General features: G+C 39.7%; 2 protein-coding genes across 5 annotated transcripts in view; one reads left to right on the forward strand and one right to left on the reverse strand.

Moving 5' to 3' along the window:
- The window catches only part of INSYN2A (inhibitory synaptic factor 2A), an 82,160-nt gene extending 75,593 nt beyond the window's left edge, over positions 1-6,567 (forward strand). For all 3 annotated transcript variants that reach the window (XM_060241425.1, XM_060241426.1, XM_060241427.1), the window contains one exon: positions 5,173-6,567. In XM_060241425.1, coding sequence (XP_060097408.1) covers positions 5,173-5,356 — 184 coding nt within the window. In that variant the 3' untranslated portion in view covers positions 5,357-6,567. The remainder of the gene's footprint in view (positions 1-5,172) is intronic.
- DOCK1 (dedicator of cytokinesis 1) overlaps positions 1-22,979 on the reverse strand; it is a 550,707-nt gene that overhangs the window by 349,705 nt on the left and 178,023 nt on the right. The gene's annotated exons all lie outside the window — the stretch shown is intronic.

The raw sequence follows: 22,979 nt of genomic DNA on the forward strand, positions 1-22,979 counted from the left end.
GTGACTTCTGTTTAGAGGCACAATAGTTATAATACAGGAAACCATAAGCCAGTGTAATTTCTCTTGCCTGATTTCTCTAACCCTGCTTCTTTCCCCATTCTCAGTGCCTTTTCTGGTCAGGTCAAACCCACACTGTTCTGCTTCTATGGATTCACAAACCCAGGCTAAAGCTCCAGCCCTTTTCACTCCTTTCACAAAAGGTGGTGGTGAGGGAAATGATCACACTGGCCATTCACATCCGAATGAGGGGGAGCAGCCAACTAAAAACCTGTTGAAAGTCCTGTGCAGTCTTGGTGTCCTCTGTGTGGTGCAAAGGTGCCCTTGGCAAAACACACTGCCTTGGGAGCTAATCCTCAGGAACCCTAGGAGGCTGACTCATGAGCAGATATGGCAAGAATCAGGTCACAAGTGCCCTTTCTCTTCCCACTCTTCTTTCTCTCCTTCCTGTCCCTAAGGCCTGTGTGGGCTCATCCTTTCCACACAAGGAGAGAGGGTGATTGTACCATCTTCATTCATTCTCCCCAGTATGGTGATTCTGAGAGCCAGTTTGGTGTAGTGGTTAAGTGTGCAGACTTTTATATGGGAGAACTGGCTTTGATTCCCCACAGCTTAGTTCTATTCAAGCAGCTCACCCAAACAGAATCATTGAAGATAAAGTAAAGTAGCCAGCTTTCTACAAAATTCAAAGCATAAGGCTACTGACAGAATGACAATGGAAGACAGATGCTTAATTTCTGCGTTAAAATGGATAGGATTATCCAGCATTTTAAACATTGTTACTAAGTGTCAGTAAAGGTAATGTGCATGGCAGTTTAAAATGCCATTCTCTTTAAAAAGATGATTAAAAATGGGCCATTTATTGCCATGATAGATTATTGAGCCAGCAGCTCCATTTCTATAGCTGATGAGGACTCCACTGTAATCAGAATTTCTCTTCTAGCACTCCCTCAGTAGTACCATATCTGGTATGATACTGTTTAAGTACTGACTTTTTTTATTTGGGCCAAGACATATGAAATTACTATCTCAACCAAGATCATTCTATCTATATGCATGAACACTAAACAGTAACTTGAACGCTGGTGGTATGTTATGTCCAGTCATCTTCTGTTGCCTATTCTCCTTCACTAACCACTATTTATACGATGTTAACATGACATGGTTGTTCAGCGATAGAACTTTAACACTCAGAGCACTTTCAATCCACTTTAAACTTACTGGTGATTGTTTGCAGGTGGATTTTGCCACAGTAAAATCCAGTTGCAAAGTGCACTTAAACTGGATTGGAAGTGCATTATTCAGTATGTGTGAAAGTGCCCATACTCAGTCTCTTTGGGACTCATATAGCACCCTTACAGCAATTTACACAAATTATTGAATTATGTCTAGGCTAGGAAGCGATGCCTTAAAAGGGAATGGGTCTGACTCGGGAATGACTGATACCATATGTCTCTGCAGTATGTCCCATCAACACTCTCTTTGCCTTAGCAGTGCTGGTGGGAAGGGGTGTCAGGAATATGTGAAGTGAAGTTTACTGACAAGATGAGACAGGAATAGAAAGGATGGTGATAGCTCATGGGAAAAATTAACTTTCATTACAGGTATATTTAAGTTGTCATGAATGTAGAAAGGAGGACTATCTTGGTAAATGGGGGAATTTCAGAGGGTAAACCTGGGAATAGAACTTTGATGTTGAAAAGTTTGGAAATATATAGGTTGAGGGAAGGTAAGCTGGTGCCATTATACTTGTGGTGGGCTACTAGTGGCATCTGTGAAAATATGAGGGAGGCCCATTGCAATAGGATAGTGAATGGTACTTCTGTTGTTAGAAGCTAACAACGGACCCAACACAGTCACTCACATTTTTTTAAACAAAAAACATAGAGGAAGATTTGGATTTGGTACCTGAATATTCTCACATAACCATTTGGAACAGACCTTTTCCATAGGATTCATGCCCTCCTGTGCACACTTGTGCCTGCCCCGGCATCCCAAAGAAGATATACAAAGGATGACCATACACTTACTGCAGCAGTTTCCATTCCTGCCATTTTAAAACGGTATAGTGATTATACCCTTTTGAAACAGCTGCATGCACAGAAAAAACACCTAGTTGTTTCTGTCTCCTAGGTGCCCTAGGTTGAGCTAAAATAGCTTAGGATGACCAGAAATGAACACAAACACTGGTTTGAAAGTCATTCACAGAGGATTTCTGTGGATTGAAGTGGAATTCTTCTTAACTTCAACCTCCCCAGGAACAGCATTTCAAGCTGCAGATTGGAGTGGAGGCTGAACTCAGATGAAGGAATTACTTTCTGTGAACAGAAAATTCCAGTTTATCCAAGCCGCTGTTCTTGGCTTTGTGTTAAATCAGTATTCAGAAATAGGGGTTTTCTTTAATGCCAACAATTAAGCAAAAGAACCATTGCAATTTGGATACCAAACATAGCCTATGTTCCTTTGGAAGACTGTCTTCTGTGTGAACTCAATCAAATATTGGAAGTTCAGGGAATGAGGTTAACTCAATTCAGTATACCTAACACATTCTATTTTCATGCCACAATTATGCTGTGTAATCATGGCTCAATCTAGTACTGGGAAACAAACAAAAACATATGAGTAAAAGGAACTATAGGAAATGACACATTCCTTAGAATTCCTGGAATAGCACAGTTCCAGAAGTAAATATATGGATACAGAATAAAAACGAAGAGGTATTTCTAAACATTCATCTTAGGAGTAGGCAACCTTTTTGGTCCAATTGCCCCCCAAATGCATTTTTTACCTGTGAAGATCTTAGTGTGCAGGTAGAAAGGGGAGGGGAGAGAGAGAGGAACTAGATTGTACTCAACTAGACACTCTTTGAGAAAGGTAAACCCTAGCTCTGCCAGCGTCTTAGAGATTCACCTTGGATTGGTGGATGCGCAGGCTTGGAAGGCAGTAACACAGAAAATATGTGTGTTGCCATCTTGAATACAACAGGCCCCAGCAGTGGCACCAGTGCCTTGGTTGCATAGGCAGAGATCTGGCTCTGGGTGCCAAGCAAAATGATCTGGGATGCCACTGTTGGCATGTGTTACATACCACTGTTGTATCTTGTTGATTTTCTGTTTTGTCAGCTATATTGACAATTGTTAAATATCCAGATTCAGTCTTGACAGCAACCTTGCAACAGAATAATAAATTCCTACAGTAACTTGTTTGTTTTATAATGTCTCATGTAAATGTATAGCTTATAATAACAAAACTGTATTTCCTCATGGAAGAAGCACCGTACAGCAGATTAACTATGCTAGCATTACAAGAATTAATCTTCTTGTATACTATTGGAGGGGTGGGTGGGTTATGTATTGACCCTGGGCCTTGAGCCATACCTAAACATACCACTACCTTGCATTTCTGCCCTTGTTTTTGTTCCTTTGTTCCAAATACAAACGAGGAAACTGCTGCATAAATTACCTACTTTGTGTTACATAAGAATCATGCAATAAACAATTGTTTCTTGTTGCTGAGATTATATTTTAGGTGTCCAAGATTGCTCTACAATACCTTTATTAATTACCCCTTTACTGCAGCTTAAAATTATTCACCTTTTTAAAAATAAATTAAATCTGAAATGAATTTTGCAGATACATGTTGATCTCTGAGCTATATTTTCCCCCAGAAATCTTTATTTTCCTTAACTGCAGGGCAGCCAGCAGGGCTTTCCACTCCACATACTGCTCACAATTTAGGATGCATATTTTATGAGCTTAACTTTACAGTTTTGTGGTGCAATTTTAAACCTTGAAATGAGTAATATATTTGATTTTGTTTCTTCCTTGCACTCTTTATGCCTAGAAGTTCTGTTTTGTGACATTATGTTCTCTAGCAATTTCACTAGCTTTAGCTTTGTAATTGCCAGACTTCAAGTTTAGATTACTACATAAAAGAAGATTTTGCTGGGGGGGGGCAAAGGAAACGGGAAAAAACAAAGAGGTCAGTTATTTCAATGTGATGGTCACATTTAGAACATGCTTTTAAAAACAAATGAATAATAATAATAAAAACCTAAACTGTGTTATTTGAGGATTGCAGTCCTGCAGCAGAAGGCCTGATTTCCTCATTATCTTACAACGGTTGCTGATTTGCTTAAGCTATAGCAAGAGCATATTCACACATTTGTTTAGCTCTTGGCTGCTGCAACTGCTTCATTTGTCTGTTCTAAACACTGGGAAAAGGGAATTCTCAAGAGGTAAGCAAGAATCAACAAAGAGATGACTGCAGGTAACTCAAGGTTTATTCATTTATCCTGTGTCAAATTCCAAAAAAATAAACCAGACACACAGGCTCCATACAGGGTCTTGGCATGTATTTGTGGATGATAATATAACTTGGCTCTTAGCTTACAGCTGACAGCCTGTAGCCCTCAGTAAATTGGCCAAGTGGCTGCTAGCCCAGCCCAGGAGTTAAAGGCATTGTGTATATTTTATTGTTGCGGTTTGTCTTAATTATATTTGTATTTCTTTGTAAGCTGCTTGGGTCTCCAATGGGGACAAAACTAGGATATCATTTAAATAAATAACTCTGTATTTATGAAAACTCCTAAGGCGAAGACTAAACGCCTGCATTTCAAAGACTATTCCGATCTCTATCATACTATTAGGAATAAAACAGATCCATACATGGAGGCACTGACAAATCCTTAATCAAAACTCAAGGACAAGCACAGTCAGGTTACTAGCAAGACAAAGCACTAGGGCATCTTATAACTATGATAATACTTTACCTGCTTTGTAACCACTACAAACCTACAGCTATCTATAGTTGAGTTCATATTCTACTGTTGTACGGTGGATCAAGTGATAGGCTAAGGTGGACTGAGGTTCAGTTCACCCTATGCTATCAATCTACCTGGGAATTTGGGTCAACTGTTCTAAGCCTTCCCTACTGCACAGGATTGTTTTGAGTACAGAATGGGGGAGGAGTGAACTATATACACTAACATGAGCCTCTTGGAGGAAGGGCAGGATACAAGTGCAATAAATAAAGTTTTAGAACATTGCCTGTCAATGTGTTCTGTTGATGGAATGCAGACTTTAAAAACATTTCATTCTCATTTTCAATGCTGACTTAGCTGAAATCCTTATCTTGGCAACTGATTATGGTTTTCTCTTTCCCTCCACTATTTAGTGTGGAATTAGATTTTAAGCAACAAGAAGACAAACTACAGCCAGTTCTGAGAAAACTTCATCCTATTGAGGAAACTCAGGTTGCACCTTTGCCTTATTCCCAGGAGAGTTACTCCTCAACTCCTAAGCAAAAATCCAAAACTGAATCAAAAAAGCACGGAAGATGGAAACTCTGGTTTCTTTAACTAAATCCATAGTATATGGAATTTAAGGTCTTCTTTGAAAACAAAAGTTGTGGATTTTTAAAAAATGGATCTTGGTAATTTGAACAGGAGACAGTCAGCAAGTGTTAATCTGACTATGTTATGGAAGCATTCTGTTCTCACCATATGTACCAAAAAGGCCTTTGTACCTATGAACTAACTTTCAGGAGCAAGGCATTCAAATCACACCTTGCCAACTTTTTATTCAAAATTCACCAGTGTGGGATGTAAAAAAAATAAAATCAGGATAGAAATTCATGTTAGCAAAGATGAAAGTAAAACTACTCTCCCCCAAATCCCTTAAATCCACATTCATTTTGATTCACATTTTAATGTCAAACTGCCATCTTGTTCACATCAGTACAGTTTATATTAGCATATCAGTAAAGAATTTCTGCAAAGGAAAAGAGCAAGCCTTTTGTTCCAAAAGGACTCCATTGTTACATTGCATTCCAAATATGCTGCGGATTGGGTAGTGCCATTTTCAGCACATAATATCCTGAGGAAAGCACAATATTTTCAAATGGTCTGAAACCATGAACAATCTTCAAGATGTGATTATGTGTATACTTGCCTTTATGTGCTGTAGCATTAAGCCAAGTGACTGCATCTCAGTGAAATGCTGGCACCTTTGATTTAGTGTCCTCTTCCATCACTAGTCCTACTGCTCACTCCAGATGGTGAGCAGTCAAAAGCCACCCAAAGTCAGGACATGCCTTTAATCACTGCAAGTTGACAGGGTCAAAGCTAGGGGCACTAAGCTCTCTTAGATATCATTTTTAATCTGTTGGTACCCAACAGCTAAAATTGTGTGTTCTGGCATCATATTTATTGGGGGGGGGGGGGGAGAGAGAAGAAATAGATAACATTAAGTGACAGATCATTGGCAGCTGCCACAATTTAATACTGTTTTGTAGTTCAATCTTGAAAAAACACTCTACACTAATGACACACTGTGCCAGAAGTTTTATAACGTGTCGTGCTTTTTAAAAGTTCACAAATGCCAGGCAGTTTTATTTAGTGCATCAGAGAAAGATATCCAATCCAACCATTCCAGTGCACATATTTAGTTCAGTATTAGCAGACCAGTACTTTGAATGGAAATACTGTGAAATCGTGCTATTTTAAGAGCAAGATGCAAAGATTGCCCTCAGAAACAACTATGGTAACAAGCAAGGTAAAGTAAAACACTTGTTAAAGCTTTGCTTACAGCAACAGGATGGAGTTCTCAACTCTCTCACTGAGGTCATTGGGTTTTGAGAGGACTCAGCTTTGCCAAGATTGTGCTTTGCATTTTCCCCTTTATTTATAAATCTCTCTTGAAAAAAATCTGAAACAGCTCTTTCAAAATCTTTTTTTTATTTTATTTTATTTACTTTAAATTTCTATCCCGCCCTCTCCGCAACTGGGCATTGCAAATTCTGTTATTGTTTATATTTTATATTTCAATAGGTTTGCTGGAGGTACAAAGCCTAGAATATCGCATCTCAAATCATCAAACAGGGTGGTTTTTCCCCACTACTGGAAAGTAGCAGAACGGATGAAGAAATAATGTAACTGGGGGGGAATCCACACCAAAATGCCCGATATACTATACTTGTCTCACTTCAACACCAACGTCATTATTTGAATGCCATCCATTTTATATGGATCCCAGAGCAAGCAATTTGGTCATTTAAAAAAAAGCCTGTTAATGAGTTTATGAAATATACAGTATATAAAGATTGTTATGAGTATATTAACAAAGTTATGGTTAACACACACTACATCCTATTTATGCTTTAATGAAAACTTACACCTTTATAGTAAAACTCCAAGAGGGCTATGAGTCACTGTACATAAGCAAACAGTATTGCTTTCTTGAGTGTGTGTGAAAGCTAAAGGATGAGAAAGGCATTTCTATGCCATGAAGGAAAGTGCAATTGTTTCAAGTTGGAGGGAGAGTGGTATAGGGGTATAAAGTATTTTATAATGTTTTTAAATTAAAATTCAACAACTGTTTACAAAAGATCCCCCACCATAAATATTTTAGAATCCCAGTTAGAGCACTAAATATTATTTTTATGAAAATAAGACAAATCCTCCTATATATGATTATTTAGATTAAACTGTTATATGTGCTACTGAAAATGACTTCACATACACGAACAACTCAGTTCCTATGTCTGCTTAAACATGGACTCAATTATAGTTATAATTGAATAAATGGAAAATCTACATACATAGCATAGCCTTCAGTTACGTCTACTGAAAATGAAGCTTGATTCCACCATTCAAGCTGTTTTTAAATTCTCTTTAGTCTGAAAATAGGTTACAGTCCAATGCAGGTAGCTGCTATTCAATGGCAGTAAACAGAAACCCAGCTATTTTTTTCCAACAGAAAAAAAGAACTTGCTCAGTAGACCAACCCACAATCAAATGAGTATCTAATGTACACGTTGGACGCGACATGTATGGGGTTTCTCACATTTACTCTAGCAGCCCCTTCAATGACCTTTCTCCTCACCCAGCCCTGCCAACAGAAAGCCATATAATCATCCAGAGGCTGTTACTTTGGAGATTGCTACTTGAGAAAAATGAACAAAATACAGCAGGGGTGGCCAACGATAGCTCTCCAGATGTTTTTTGCCTACATCTATCATCAGTCCCAGCCAGCATGGCCAATGGCTGGGGCTGATGGGAGTTGTAAGCAAAAAACATCTGGAGAGCTATCATTGGCCACCCCTGAAATACAGTATGCACATCTGGGACAATTTTAAAGGATCTGCTGGTTTGCTGCCCACAGGAAGTTTAGTTTCTTTTTGGAACTGAGCCAAAACTATGACATTCATCAGCTATGTGTATTTTAAGCATACATCCCTCTTGAGATACATAGCATTTGATCTATGTGTTTCACAAATGGCCCATATTATCATGGGCTAATATTCACTTAGAAATCCAAAAATGTATTTTGCTTCTTGCCAAGTAAAACATAGGCTACCATTATCTGGCAAATATAAAGTTGGGAATCATTTTGAAGCTGAAAAATTAGACTTTTAATTGAGCCTCCTAATAGAGTATTTTCCCTAAAGAGGATTGCAAATTTTAATTTTTTTATATTTTCTTTTTCAAAAAGGTAAAGTACATACTCTTGCTCAAAATTACATATTGTGTTCCCGTTTCATACTATGTAACTTGTAATAAACTGTTCTTTGCAAGTGTTTAAACCGTATCATATTGTATTACATTTAGGATCACTCAGGCACAGTTTAGAGGTTTTAAGGGAAAAAGTTAATTCTTTAAAAAATGTAGCTAAATACAGTATGTGTTGGAAGTGGTGACTGTTCCACTTTAATGAGATCTCATATTTAAAAAAAAACAGGTAGAACCTCCAAAAGCAAGTGTATCATCACTCTCCAATCTGGCATACTATTTAATTTGCTGCTAAATTCATTAGCAATATCATGTGGTCCTAACCACTGGTTTACTTATAAACCCACTACCATATCATGCTTTGACTCCATTTCAGACCAATAAATGCTGCAGTAATTTTATATTACTTGCTATTTTCATACTACAGGGACAATATTTTCTAAGTTTGCATACTTCCCATAAGGCAACAATAACATAGATCTTTGTTTTGAGATTATTATTGGGAGACAATACATGTAAATATCACTTGTTTTCTTAAAGAAATAGACACTGTAAAATACTTTCTATAGTCAGGATAAACAAAAACTATTAAAATTAAAAACAATGTATGAATTGTTTGCGCTTTTTTTTTTGCTTATGAAAATTTGTACAACCACTGAAACAATACTGACTGTGCTATCTCTATCTTCCTTCAACATTTCCTTGTTAAATTAAGTTTTTAAAATCCAATAGATGAATTTAAAAATGCTCATGAAAAATTAAATTTCTTGTTAAGATAGCATTATTGCAACAACATCTGCATAATAGCACTGAGTTGATATTATTTGTAAACTTGGTAATTATCGTTGCCACTAAACAGCATCATAATGGCACAGACTTCTACTGTGCTAGAATGAATCAGTGGGCTTCCAGCATCTCTCAGCATTATTTCCATATCAATAAAGTATGAGTACAGGCTGTTTAAATTAATGTGCGCTCCTGGAAAGATACTCCCTTGTTTATTTAGCTGAATGCAGTCTATTAAGGTTTTTTTTAAAAAAAGATATTGCATGTTCCATTTTCATTAGTTACACATGGGATACTGCATATTTTACATTAGGTTAACAGTTTCATAGTACAAGGGAAATCAAAAGTAATAACAATAATATTCATAATAATTTAAATAATATGTACTATGACTTGCAGTGCAATCCTAAGCACAGTTACATCCTTCAACATCTGCTAAAGTCAGCGGGTTTAGCAGGGTGCAACTCTGCTTAGAATGGTACTGTTAATATGCAGTAAGGAAAGACGAAGCCTATTAATGAATCAAAGCAGTTTAAAGAAGGACTATACCAGTTCACCTGAACTATCAGCTAATTTAATAGAGTTACTAAGAAACTGGGCTGTGTCCCCCATTAAAAATTTCACCTTTCCCTCAAGCAAACCAGAAATCTCTTGCTGTGCCCCAAAATGCTTGTCCAACATTTCAGGAAATACTTGGGGCTGCAGTGAGAGACAGGAGAATGAGAAACACTCGAAATGCTCTGGAAGATTCAAGCCATTGTTTCCAGTTGATCCATTCAAATATTATTGTGAACTACAGAAAATTGCTTTATGTTTTTTATGTATTTCTGTATATACACATTCACCATCACAGAATTTTTTGCACATAAGACATTAGTAACATGTCAAGACTGCATAATGCTGTAAGCAATGAACTGTCCAGTTCTTAAGTTTCTGACTCTATAAGCATCTATAAACAGCCAAATACCTAGCCAGCCAGCACCACAGAGAATAATACATTGATCAACCTCACGCAACACAGATAAATTAAGCACCATTTCTTACATTGCCTTTGTAACAGTCATAATTTCCATGTGGTCAAGTACTATGTTTGGAACTGGGTTCAGCCGATAATTCCCACACCACTGCAAAGGCAATATAAGAACTGACCTTGAAATGGAGCACACATCTCTTAAATAGTAGACTAAGTGCTGACAACAAACTCTAATGCTATCATGCTGTCCTACTGAGCAATAAACAACATATATTTGGATGCAATGATTCAACAGAATATGTTGACAAACTGAAAGGATGCAGAAGAAAGCTCTAAGGGTATCCAAACATCAAGGGGATCCTTGTTCTCCAAGTGTCAAACTGGTTCATCCACGGAGACACAAAAAGTGGTTATCACTTCAGCAGGTTATCTCCTTGATCAAGCCTTTTACTCGCCTGCTCCTGGATTCCTCATTGTGTTTTCCTATGGCAGCCATCTGAAGTCCCAGACTCCTATCCTACAGTACACATTTGAGGTGCAGCTCATCTCTTGAAGCCACAAATGGCTTTTCCTGTATGTGGCTCCCTGTATGGAAGGCAGAGAGAGGCCTCAGCTGAATGGACCCTAGACTCAGTCAGGCCTGGGTTCATCTACCTATCATCAAAAAAGGTCACCAAGGTTCTACTGGATGTTCCTTGCAAGAGAAAGGCTACAGAGCCAGGTACTATCAGGTAAGATGAAAATTTGATTCTTTCATTTGTGTTAGCCATTGTGGGGAAGCTTGAATAGTTAACTATGGTGACTGGCCAAACAGAGTGACAACTGACTGTAGTCAAATATTCATAAAGTACTGTGCATGTGGAGACATATATTCTCTACTGTCTTTCCCTGTAATAGTACAGTTGATAGTCCTGTCACATCTGTGACCCTTTCAGATAAAGACTGGGCAGGAATCCTTCCAAGAATGGTTTAGTATAAGATCAGCTTCTGAAGAAAGATTTAGGTGGGTAGCCCTGTTGGTCTAAAGCAGCAGAAAAAACATTGAGTCCAGTGGCACCTTTACTATCAACAGTTTTATTCAAGACATGTTCAGTATGTGAAAAAGTGTGCATGCACAGAAAAAGCTTATACCTTGAATAAAACTTTGTTAGCCTTAAGGTGCCACTGGACTCAAACTTCGTTTTACTGAAGAAAGGTTTGACTAAGTGATACTTCTGCCAACTTTGATACTATGATTTATTCCTTTGGAAGCATTAATATAACTTGTTAAGGCGGGAAATAATCATTTAAGCAATAACAGCTGATAACCATGTAAATGAGTCCTAAAACACAAGTAGTATCACCATGTTGCTTTGACTATTAAAATCTAAATGAGTACTTGTGAAACATCAAAATGACACTAAAGCAAATTAGGATATCACAGCAAATCTTATAAGGCTTCCTGTCTTGCAGAGGGCTGTCAATATATTCTTATGACTGAGTTCATAAGCATATCTGTGTCTCAAAGACAACCTGACATATGTTACAAACAATAAAGTCTACATTGCACAAAAACCCAACATGCATTTAAAGATGCTATCCAGAAACTCAAAAAAGAAAACAGAACTGACATTGTATCAAGTGAAAATAATTTTTCCTATAAATTAGAAGTAGTATTTAGAACTGCAGACACTGAATTATGCTCTTTCTTGAGGAAGGAACTGTACGATCCTTAATTAAGACCTGGTGAAGTGAACAGACTTGAATTTATATCCCACTATGATCCATAATAAACAGTATGGCAGATTTCCATAAATTATGAAGCCAAGTTTAAAATACAGTAGTATCTGGAATTTTGATTTGACCATACACAGTTTACATTGAACGTCTTCTAGCTAAATCTGAAGACACACAGTGAAAAGTAAGCTGTGATCTATATCTTCCAATTCTTTTTGTAGTTATAAGCAACTATTTTTACTCATCTTAGAAGAAATTCATACAAATGCAAGTGCTCCATCCAAACTGCTGATCTATACAGTATTTGTATTTAACTGCCAAACATATTGGTGAGAAGATTTCCAATGAAAACTAGGATGTCAAAGTATTTATATGCTATGTGGGTAAGTATAGTTTTATAAATCTTGTTTCCTTTTAAAATCAGAAAAGAATTACAGGGTATGTTTGTGTACACAAACTCACCCAAAAGGAAAATCTTGATGTCCCAAAGAAAACCTATTATAAATAAGGTACGTATTGAATTGGATCTAAAGGAATTGTAAAAATTCCTAATTTTTGGAACCTAGTGTTGCGGTATCCTAACATTATATCCGGAAAACTTTAATATCGAATATACAATATCATCAGTGAGCAGGGTTTACTGCATCAAAAATATCACCCAGCGCTTTGGAAATATTTTGACAATCTGACAGTCAATCTGGTATTCACTACACTAGCAATAATAATTTAAAATGTCATTTGAACATTAGAAAAAAAAACTTGTGTCATGAGCCACACACAGATTTCAAGGTGCTCGAGTGTTGCCTGCAGGCTATTCTCAGAAAATCCTATTCTTTTACATAACTGTCTTACGGTTTCAAAGAAAACGTACATATATACTGACAGACATCTGATATAGGTTTTTGGTGTTGAGTAACCCAGCCCATACTTGAATTCCATTTTATTAAGCTTCTTTCCTCTACATTTGCACAGCAGCAAGGTTAAAGATACAAGAGTTAATAATTTAAGATTTCCTCTGAATTATGTATACTTTTTAAAACAGTGAATGCAACATGCAGTACTTTTATCCTATGATCATTTCTATGCAGCTTTACCATATCAAGAAGATAAAGACAGTATCATTTCATGTTCTTTCCCAAGAAAAACATGTGTCAATTCAGGACAGCTTCTGACATTAGAATTAACACTCCAAAGATGTGCAAGTCCATATTTGCCTTCCACTGTTTGCACTTTGAATGTAATGTCAGTGTATCACCTTCTGTCCTCAAGTGAGAGCTATTATTCTGCATTCAAACAGGGTGGGTGGATGAAAACAGTGGCCATCCATCATTTCCCATAACTGGCTTATGGGTAGGACAGAGTTGTGAAAATACTAGAATATGACTTCATTTCTTAGGCGTAACCTCAGGGAGAAGTAATGCCTAGACTGGTAACAGAAAATATTATCTGAAGTCTTTAAAATGTGACTTGACTCTTTATACTAATACATGAACCGCAACTATGAAAACCTCTTAGGACATTTCATTTCCTTCTTAGGACTATGGAGTTACCCAAGTTTAAATCTAATTATTTCAATGAGCTTAGACTGGAGTAACTCTACAAAGGACTGTACTGTAAGCCAATGTAAACAGTAATTATGTCAGAAGTACTGTCATATAAATTAAGCACTAGTTTGTAAACCTAGAGGTTCGCCTGGTCCCATTTACATGAGCTTCTCCACCCCTAGTGATTCGATCTCATTTATTTCAGTTTGAGTCATGTACAGTATCTCTGCCTATGAAAGCTCTTGCCGCATTGATTTAATCAATCTGAGGTGAATTTGAACAAGAGAGAACACTCAATTTAGCCTTCGTAACAGTACATACCTAGCCCATAATTTTTTTGTGTCACTGTTTATAAGGACAAACAGGTCCAGATGTGAGGAACACACCAACCTTAGGTCTCTGTAGCATTAAATTATCTGCTTGTGGGATAGGGCAGGGTAGAAATTGAAAAATTAAATGAAATGAAATTCCTGATTACAAATTTTAAACCAAAGCAGATTCTTTTTGCTACTAAGCAGTCACAGGACTGGAATTGGGCCCAGATCTACCTTAAGTCTATATGAGAAAGGCATGAATGAAATAATAAATATAAATAAAGTTATAAGCACTGTTAACAGAAACCCTGATGCTGGGAAAGCAAATTATAACAAGCCTCAGAGGGATACACACACGCTAGGAATAAGGCTCGTTGTGAAGAAAAATACAGTGGGCTCTAGAAAGAAGCTCTGGGCAAGTGCCCCTCCTTGCTGTCTTCCCACTCACCAACCCAAGTGAAGGCATTCACTTCCCCCAACCCTTAGCATCTTCCACACACGCCCCAATTCCCATCCTCTCTGCAACTACTATCCACCCCCAACCACCCTTCCTCTCAACCACCCCTGCACCCATGGGACTCCAGTACTCCCCCCATCTGTGACATTCACTCACACCCACCCTTGCTGTCTTTCCACCCACCCCACGGCTGAAACAGATGCCAACTCCCCCCCACCCGAATGTGTGTCTGTCTGTCTGCCCCTGTGTCTGTGGTGGCTCAAAGCCCTAAAAGAGGCCCAGAGTGGAGATAAAGAAGAAAAATTATGGGGGTTGCGAGGCAGGGCATGACGATGGTCACACAGACGCTGAAGCACAGCATTCTTTTGCAGTGAATTATTGTCACCTTTTCCTGTCATATTTAGCCATGCAACATTTAGTATCAGTGTGTTCTTGTGGTGTGATCTGTTAGGGTTTTTTTGCCTGACATGGTTGTGCTACGGTATACCATAAAGCATATGCCTCAAGGCAGCCATTTTCTGTAAGGGTACTGATCTGACTTCAAACGCTGGTTTGGAAGATGAAGTCTGGTTTGGAAGATGAAGTCTATGGTATTCTACCTGTCTGAAGTCTACCAGCTCCACCCCTCAGATATCCAGGATGTTCCCAATCCTATCCCATCCTCAGGCAACCATCAGCTTACCTTTATCTGCCTCTCTTACTTCAGCTTTCCACCTCCTACCTACTCCATACAGCCTTTACTGAGGGAAAGTACTTTCCCTGCAGTGAAGAAGAAAGCAGCTTACATCATTCTCCTCTCCTCCTTTGGTTCTGCACAAAGGATAGGTAGGATACGCTGCCAGGTAGGATACGCTGGCAGCCAGGTAGGATACGCTGAAGTCTGTGACTGGTCTGAAATCACCCAGTCAGCTTCCACAGCAAGAACCTGGGTCTGGCAGACCCTACTCTGAAGCATTAACTCCTGTGCTACACTGTCCGTCACAGGGTGATGGCGGCTGAACAGTAAGAAGCAGTCAGGCCTAAGGTAGCCAACCTCCAGGTGGAGCCTGAAGATCTCCTGGTATCACAACTGAACTCCAGACAAAAGATCTCTCCCCCCCCCCTAAAGAAAATAACTGCTTTTGAGGGTGGACTCTATCTATGGCATTAAAATCATCTGAGGCCTCTCCCTTTACTGACAGAGCCAAGCTTGGTTGCCTAGCAACAGCCACTGCCTAGCAGCTTCCCCAGTCCAAGCCACCTGTTTTCTCTTCCAAATGCCACAGAGTTTGTAGGCAACAGCAGGTGGGAGAGAGGAGTAGACTCAACCAATGGATTGCAATGGAACTTGAGTGGCGGTTGACAGGCCAATGGCTGATGGACATCACAGCCAATGGGAGAGCCGGAAAGTGCCAATATGCTTGCACTTTTATATATAGGAGATAAAAGTGCAAGCATTAGATAGATTAGATAGATGATTAGACAGATTAGATAGACAGACAGACAGTAATAGATAGAAAGTAATTTTTATAAACTATGCATATCTCTTTCTACAGAACCTAATATTAAATATAAATAGTTAATGAGGTTAATATTAAATATGAGCTAATGGAAATAGTAACATACAAGTTTAATTACATGCTATCTCTTTGCAGCCACCAGATTATAACACCAAATTATACTTTATACTTACCATGGAATTGATATATTTGAGTGGAGTATGTGTTCCCTTGGGAATCTGGAATGATCTCTAGCTCAGATCATCTGTGGTTGGATCCAGCACAGATTGCTAAAACCGACTCCCAACTTCCCCTTCCCAAGCAATGCTTCCAAACTCCAGGAAAGTACATTCCCCAGGTTGCAGAACCCATATAGAGTAATAAACCACATGAGTAAAGATGTTACAGTGGGAAGGAGGAAGGCGGCTCCTCTGTGAGCCACGAAGGAGCAAGTTTGCCCTTTTCCCCCTTTCAACTACAGCCTCCCTACCTATGTGGCTACTAGTCCATATGAATCTTGTGATTGCAGTAATAAACATTTGGAAAGGACTACCTGTAAAATAGGAAAGTTGGGGTAATCAGCAATCATCAGTGCCTTCTGCTGAAGAATCACAGGATCCAATTCACAACCTATTGAGCAAAATGTTTGTTACATGAGATAACTGAAGAAACATTTTTTTGTTTTTTACATTATATATGTCCCACTTTTTTCCTTGTTCAAGGGACTCAAAGCGGCTTTTCACATAGTTCCACATTTCCACTTAAACCCCACAACAACAGCACAGATGGTATGTTAGGCTGAGAAGCTGTGATTGGCCCAAGACCATCTGGCAGGCTTCCACCATCAAGCAAGCCCATGGAAAGGTTGGAAAGGTCCTTCGTACTAGTTGCAGCAACATCTAATGGACTGGAGATACTATGTTTAATGGCAGCAACAGTTTCCTAAGTGATGAGATCCTATACTCATTTACTTTTCTTGACCATCAGGCTTTGAAACTTAAAAAAGAATGGCACGATGTGCCATTGAGGAAGTTTAAAGAATCAGCCCCCCTCTTCTGAGTACACTAGCACAGTAGTGGCCAACGGTAGCTCTCCAGATGCTTTTTGCCTACAACTCCCATCAGCCCCAGCCAGCATGGCCAATATAAAAGTGCAAGCATACTGGCACTTTCCGGCTCTCCCCTTGGCTGTGATATCCATCAGCCATTGGCCTGTCAACCGCCACTCAAGTTCCATTGCATTCCATTGGTTGAGTCTATTCCTCTCTCCTGCCTGCTGTTGCCTACAAACTCTTTGTGGCACTTGGAAGAGAAAGCAGGTGGCTAGCAGATGGCAAAGAGACAGGGAACAAAGATGGTAATGTGACCAGATGACAAGGTCTGGCCCAACTGGAAACGTTTACTCAGGGGCCATGGTGGCCGCTTCTTTCCTGTCTCTCCCTCCCTCCCTCCCTCAGCGTCATCCCAGGACAGAGGAGGATTTGACTGGGGAAGCTGCTAGGCAGTGGCTGTTGCTAGGCAACCAAGCTTGGTTCTGTCAGTAAAGGGAGAGGCCTCAGATGATTATAATGCCATAGATAGAGTCCACCCTCAAAAGCAGTTATTTTCTTCAGGGGGGGGGAGAGATCTTTTGTCTGGAGTTCAGCTGTGATACCAGGAGATCTTCAGGCTCCACCTGGAGGTTGGCTACTTTAGGCTTCTTACTGTTCAGCCACCATCACCCTATGACAGATAGTGTGGCACAGGAGTTAATGCTTCAGAGTAGGGTCTGCCAGACCCAGGTTCTTGCTGTGGAAGTTGACTGGGTGATTTCAGACCAGTCACAGACTTCAGCATATCCTACCTGGCAGGGTTATAGTGAAGAACCAAAGGAGGGGAGGAGAATGATGTAAGCTGCTTTCTTCTTCACTGCAGGGAAAGTACTTTCCCTCAGTAAAGGCTGTATGTTGACTGCAGGCTGCCAAACAAATGTCAGCATATGAGGAATCCCTAGTATAGATAATAGCATAACGAACACTTTAAATCACTTGTTGGGGGGGGGGAGTAGATAATTAGCTGCCACTTCCCAATTTCCTAACAATTCACTGACTGATTCCACTGTTTCCGTTGCAGAGCAATATCAGTATTGACTTCAATGGTGTTACCAGTAATTACCAGGGGCTAAATTAGCTGACCTGAATGATCAGCTGGGATAGAATAACTGGTGATATGCAAATGAAAAAGTGGAGCCTTAAAATTGGAGGGAAAGGGTAGTCACCCATTACACTATACCTCAGAGACATTACAGCCAAGACATCTAATTTGTAGTTAGCAGAGTAGGAATTGGCATATTTATGATTTCTAATTTAAAGACAGAACCGGGCAAGTTTGTCAGCTGCCCACTTCCACTGACACTTTGGCATCAGGCAGAGACATGGGATTAGATGGGACAAGTAATTGAGGCACATGGCAAATCACCCAGAAGGGCTACTTTAAGAATCCTCTAGGACAAGGGTGTCAAACTCATTTGTTATCTGACACAAAAGGGATTTTGTGGGGCTGGGCCATGTGTGTCATTAAATGTAATGCCAGGTAGCAGAGATATAAACTTTATAAAGGACACAGACAAACACAATTAAAGGGTTAAAAAAGAAAAAAGCTTAAAAGATTAGCACTCTTGCAATATTTTATTTAACAGTTTCTGATAACTGACGCCTCTTGCTCTTAATTATTGCATCAAAATATGGAGACAATGTCTGTGCTGTAGCAATCTTGAGTAGGCTGTTCAGGTGTGTATCTGTTAAGTTGCAAACCTACTTCTGATTTATTGAAATTCATTACAGAAATCTCATGGTCCATGCTTTGAATCTAAGACCCAAGGGAAAACATTAAATGGCTGGGCATTGCGAGTTTTTGTACATAAGTTGTTTAATGTGCTGGTCAGGCAATGGAGAAAACAGGCTTTGCTCTGTAGCCCTGTGCAATTGAGCAAGCCTAGCAAAGCAAGCTGTGATGCAGAAGGAAGCAAAAGAGAGAGAGAAGGAAGCAGATGACAGTGAGCTGCTCAAAGGCCTGATAAGAGCCCTCTAGGGGACTAATCCAGCCCTTGGGCCGCATGTTTGACATCCCTAGGCTAGATTGCTGGTCAGGGCCAGCTACCAGGATTATATGATCCTGATACTATAGCACTAATCCACTCCCAAGCTCAATTCAATGTGTTGGCTTTGTCTTTTAAAACCCTACATAGTTGGGACCAGGGTCCCAGGACCATCTTCTCCCATACTTTCCCACCTAGGAATTAGGATCACAGGAAGAACGCCCTCCCAGCTGCCCCACCAATCAAAGAAGCTTGTCTGGTGGACATGCAAGAGAAGGCCTTGGGGGGGGGGGATCATTCCACAATTATGGAGCAACCTCCCCAGGGAGGTACGCCTGGCCCCCTCACTGTTGATCTTCAGGAGGTAGTTGAAGCCAGTTTTATTTAGTGTTTCATTAGACAGATATTTGTTGGCAGTACTAATTGGAGGGGGGGTTTTGTGAGCTTTTATGTGTTTTTATAATATAATTGCTGTTTTAGTCACATTGTTTTTATTAAAGCTTTTAAAAATAATTTTATTTATATTATAAGCAACCTTGAGTTGCGCAAGGCAGAAAGGCTGCTAATAAATGTTTTAAATAAATAAATAATGCTGAGTTATTTTGTTTATCCTCTGACCTTAACCACCCCCCTTTCTTCATGATCCAGCAGTGATGTGATGTTCCCAGAAGGCAGGCACTGCAGTACTCAAATTCTTGCCTTCTTATGAAACACTGCTGGAAGTTGATAATTTGGTAAAGTTAAAGTGTTTGACAGAAAGACTGAAACATTAAAACAGCCCTAGGGCAGGCTGAGCCAAGTGATTCCTATAGTGCTGGCCATTGGGCAATCCTACAGTGCTGGCCATTGTCATCAATGCTACAACTTGGTTCTCTGCAGGGCAAGAACTCCTTTGCATATTAGGCCACATGCCCCTGACGTAGCCAATCCTCCTGGAGCTTACAGTAGGCCCTGTACTAAAACCCCTGTAAGCTCTTGGAGGATTGGCTACATCAGTTGTGTGTGGCCTAATATGTAGAGGAGTTCGTGCTACAAAAAAAGCCCTGGCTCTGAGCCAGTCAGTCCTTGTAGCTCTGTGACCGGCGGCACTCCAGAGCAACAGCCATCCTGGAAAATTAAAGGGCCAGTTTGCTCCTGGTGCTTGACTCTGTTATGCAGTTCGTGGGCAGAAGTGACACCTGTGCAAAAAGGAAGAACAAGCTGTTTGTACACTTCCCCTGTAACAAGTTCACACTGACTTTTACAGTTGCAGTAGAAAAACTACAGGGACAGGTATTTGCATATGCATTTGAGGAGTCATCCAACATCTGAAGCTGATCACAACTTCATAAGTGGTGCAGTTGCTGCTTTCTTCCAGCTACATTCCACACATCCAGCAACATGAGCCAAATTACTGAATCAAAGGATGTCAGTTCCTTCACATGACAGCATTCCCAGCAGAAGGTCAATATACCAGTAAGGTAATTTTCAGATGAAATTCACAGACATCAAAAACCCAATTTCAGCCTGAGGTTTCAAAGGAGTAACTACTTCAGTTACCTTCAGCAAAGAAAAGCGTTCTGTGGCATTTCAAATTGATCTATATAGTGTCACCAGACTCCTCATCTAAATTACAGAAATTATTTTATAACTTAGTTTCAGAGGTATAACAAACGCATAATACAATTTTTTTCTACGATATAAGATATATACCACAGAACTCTAATAAACATACAGTATGATATCATCTTTAAAAAGCTAAAACATCAACTGTAGCAATTAGCAATACTTTGAATATTTTCAAATAGACATTGTTTGTCAAAAAAAATCAAAGAAATATCCAGAAGCCTCCACAAGAGCATTTATCTTGTGTAAAACATACTTAATGTGGACTTGCATGTAAAATTAAATGTTTTATAAATCTTGTAAGATTTATGAATTAAATGACTTCACTACATGTTGGTCCAGGCAAAGTGATACACCTCATCAAATGTCCTTGCAAGAAGCCATAGGTGAGAAAAACACTGAGAAACCTCAAAAATTAACCAAGGAACACAAATTCTTCTGAAGAGAATGGGTGCTCCTTTTGTAAAACATTTTTCTTGGCTTCAGAAAGGATCTCTCTTAAAAATAACCTGGTTTAAAATGAAAACTGAATTTAATGTAAACATTAAGCTGAACTTATCACCCTCTTGTGAAAGGTTGCTTTTCATTATAACATTTGTCTCAACATGAATCTTCCTTCACAGTGGTCCAGAGGTGGGGTAATTTCAACTTCTGGGAAGAAACTCCTCTTATAGGCAGGCAGCATTGCCAATCTTTGTGTGATTTCTGGAGGGGAGGAGCTTCTCTTTGTAATCTATTCTGGGAAGAAACTCCTCTTATAGGCAGGCAGCATTGCCAATCTTTGTGTGATTACTGGAGGGAAAGAGCTTCTTTTTGTAACCTAGTCTGTGCCACTTCATGCTACAGGTTACCTCTGGGGGAAGGTGGTGAGTGCAGGTGCTTGTGGCTGTCATGATGCCTACCGCCCACAGCCCTTGATAAAAGGACTGCAAACGCTGTTGTAAACCCCCTGGCATCTCTTGAGGGAGGGGATCAGAGAACTCCGATTCCAATACCAATTCCACCTTGCTCAACCCTAGAGTAGGGGAGAAAAGCAGGGCCACATTCTGGTGGGCAGAAAGCACAGCCATCCTATGATGCACACCCCCTGGAAGCTCTGTTGAACACATACCGTGTTTCCCCGAAAATATGACACTGTCTTATATTTGTTTTTTCTCAAGAAGACACACTAGGGCTTATTTTCAGGGGATGTCTTATTTTTTATTAAGTATGATACAACAATCTACATTTATTCAAATACAGTTAAGTCATCTTCTGGAACATTGTCATAACTCTCCAGATCCGGAATTCCATCCTGAATTTTTTGCGACGCCCATCACTAGGTCTTATTATTGGGGTAGGGCTTATATTTAACAAATGCATAGAAATCCTGCTAGGGCTTATTTTTGGGGTAGGTCTCATTTTCAGGGAAACAGGGTAGTACCTCCTTCTCCCCAGGGGATGAAAGATCCCACTGACAGCTTCATTGCCCAGCTCCTCTGCTGTTTCCAAATAGCACTGCAAAACTGCAAATCCTCTGGGCTCTGCTGAGCAAAAGGGCAGTTGCTTTAATAGCTTTGTGAGATCTCTGGTGAATGCAATATATCAAAAACATGAGCTTCAAACAGAACTCTGAAAATGAAAACTCCTAATTTCTCCTTGCATTTCCACATTAATCCAGGTTATGAAGTTAGCTGGAGCATTATCTCCCGAGAACAAAATCAGAGATTCCAGCCAGGTCATATTCCAGTTTTGAGCCATGTGTGCAGTTGGGAGGGGAGGAAGGAAGTTCAAGACTATACTGTCCTTAGGTGGGGACTCAGAAAGGCCTGCCCACATCACCAGTGCTCCCTCTAAGCTGAGTTCATGTGAGCTAGCTTAGTTTTTTAGCCTCAAGCTCACACATTTTTGTGTTAGCTCAGGAAAAATGGCCCCAGAGCAAACTACTTTATGCAGTAGCTCACAACTTTAATGCCAGTAGCTCACGAAGTAGAATTTTTGCTCACAAGACTCCACAGCTTAGAGGGAGTATTGCACACCAGTATTTCCTGCCCTGCTTTTTAAAAGGAAAAACTAAACTACGGGGAAAGAATTAGCGTTGCCAATACCAGGTGAGGGCAGTTATTCCTCCAGTTTGGAGGTTCTGCTCCCACTTCAGGATCAGAAAGCCAGGGCAGGGGAGGGAGATATTATTCCCTATGGAGACTGATTCCCATAGGGTATAATGGAAAATTGATCTATGGGGCTCTGGGGGGACTGTTGTTGTTGTTTTAGTTAGAGGCACCAAATTTACAGCACAGAATCCAGTGTCTTTCCACAAAACACTCCCCAAGTTTCAAAAAAATTGGACCAGGAGGTCCAATTCTATGAGCCTCGAATGAAGGTACCCCAATCCTTCATTATTTCCAATGGAGAGAAGGAATTTAAAAGGTATGCAGTCCCTTTAAATGTGATGGCTAGAACTTTCTTTGGAGTTCAATTATGCTTGTCACAACCTTGCTTCTGGCTCCACCCCAATCTCTCCTGGCTCCACCCCCAAATTTCCC

The sequence above is a fragment of the Heteronotia binoei genome, chromosome 6 (genome assembly GCF_032191835.1).
Source record: "Heteronotia binoei isolate CCM8104 ecotype False Entrance Well chromosome 6, APGP_CSIRO_Hbin_v1, whole genome shotgun sequence".
NCBI classification, from domain to species: Eukaryota; Metazoa; Chordata; class Lepidosauria; order Squamata; family Gekkonidae; genus Heteronotia; species Heteronotia binoei.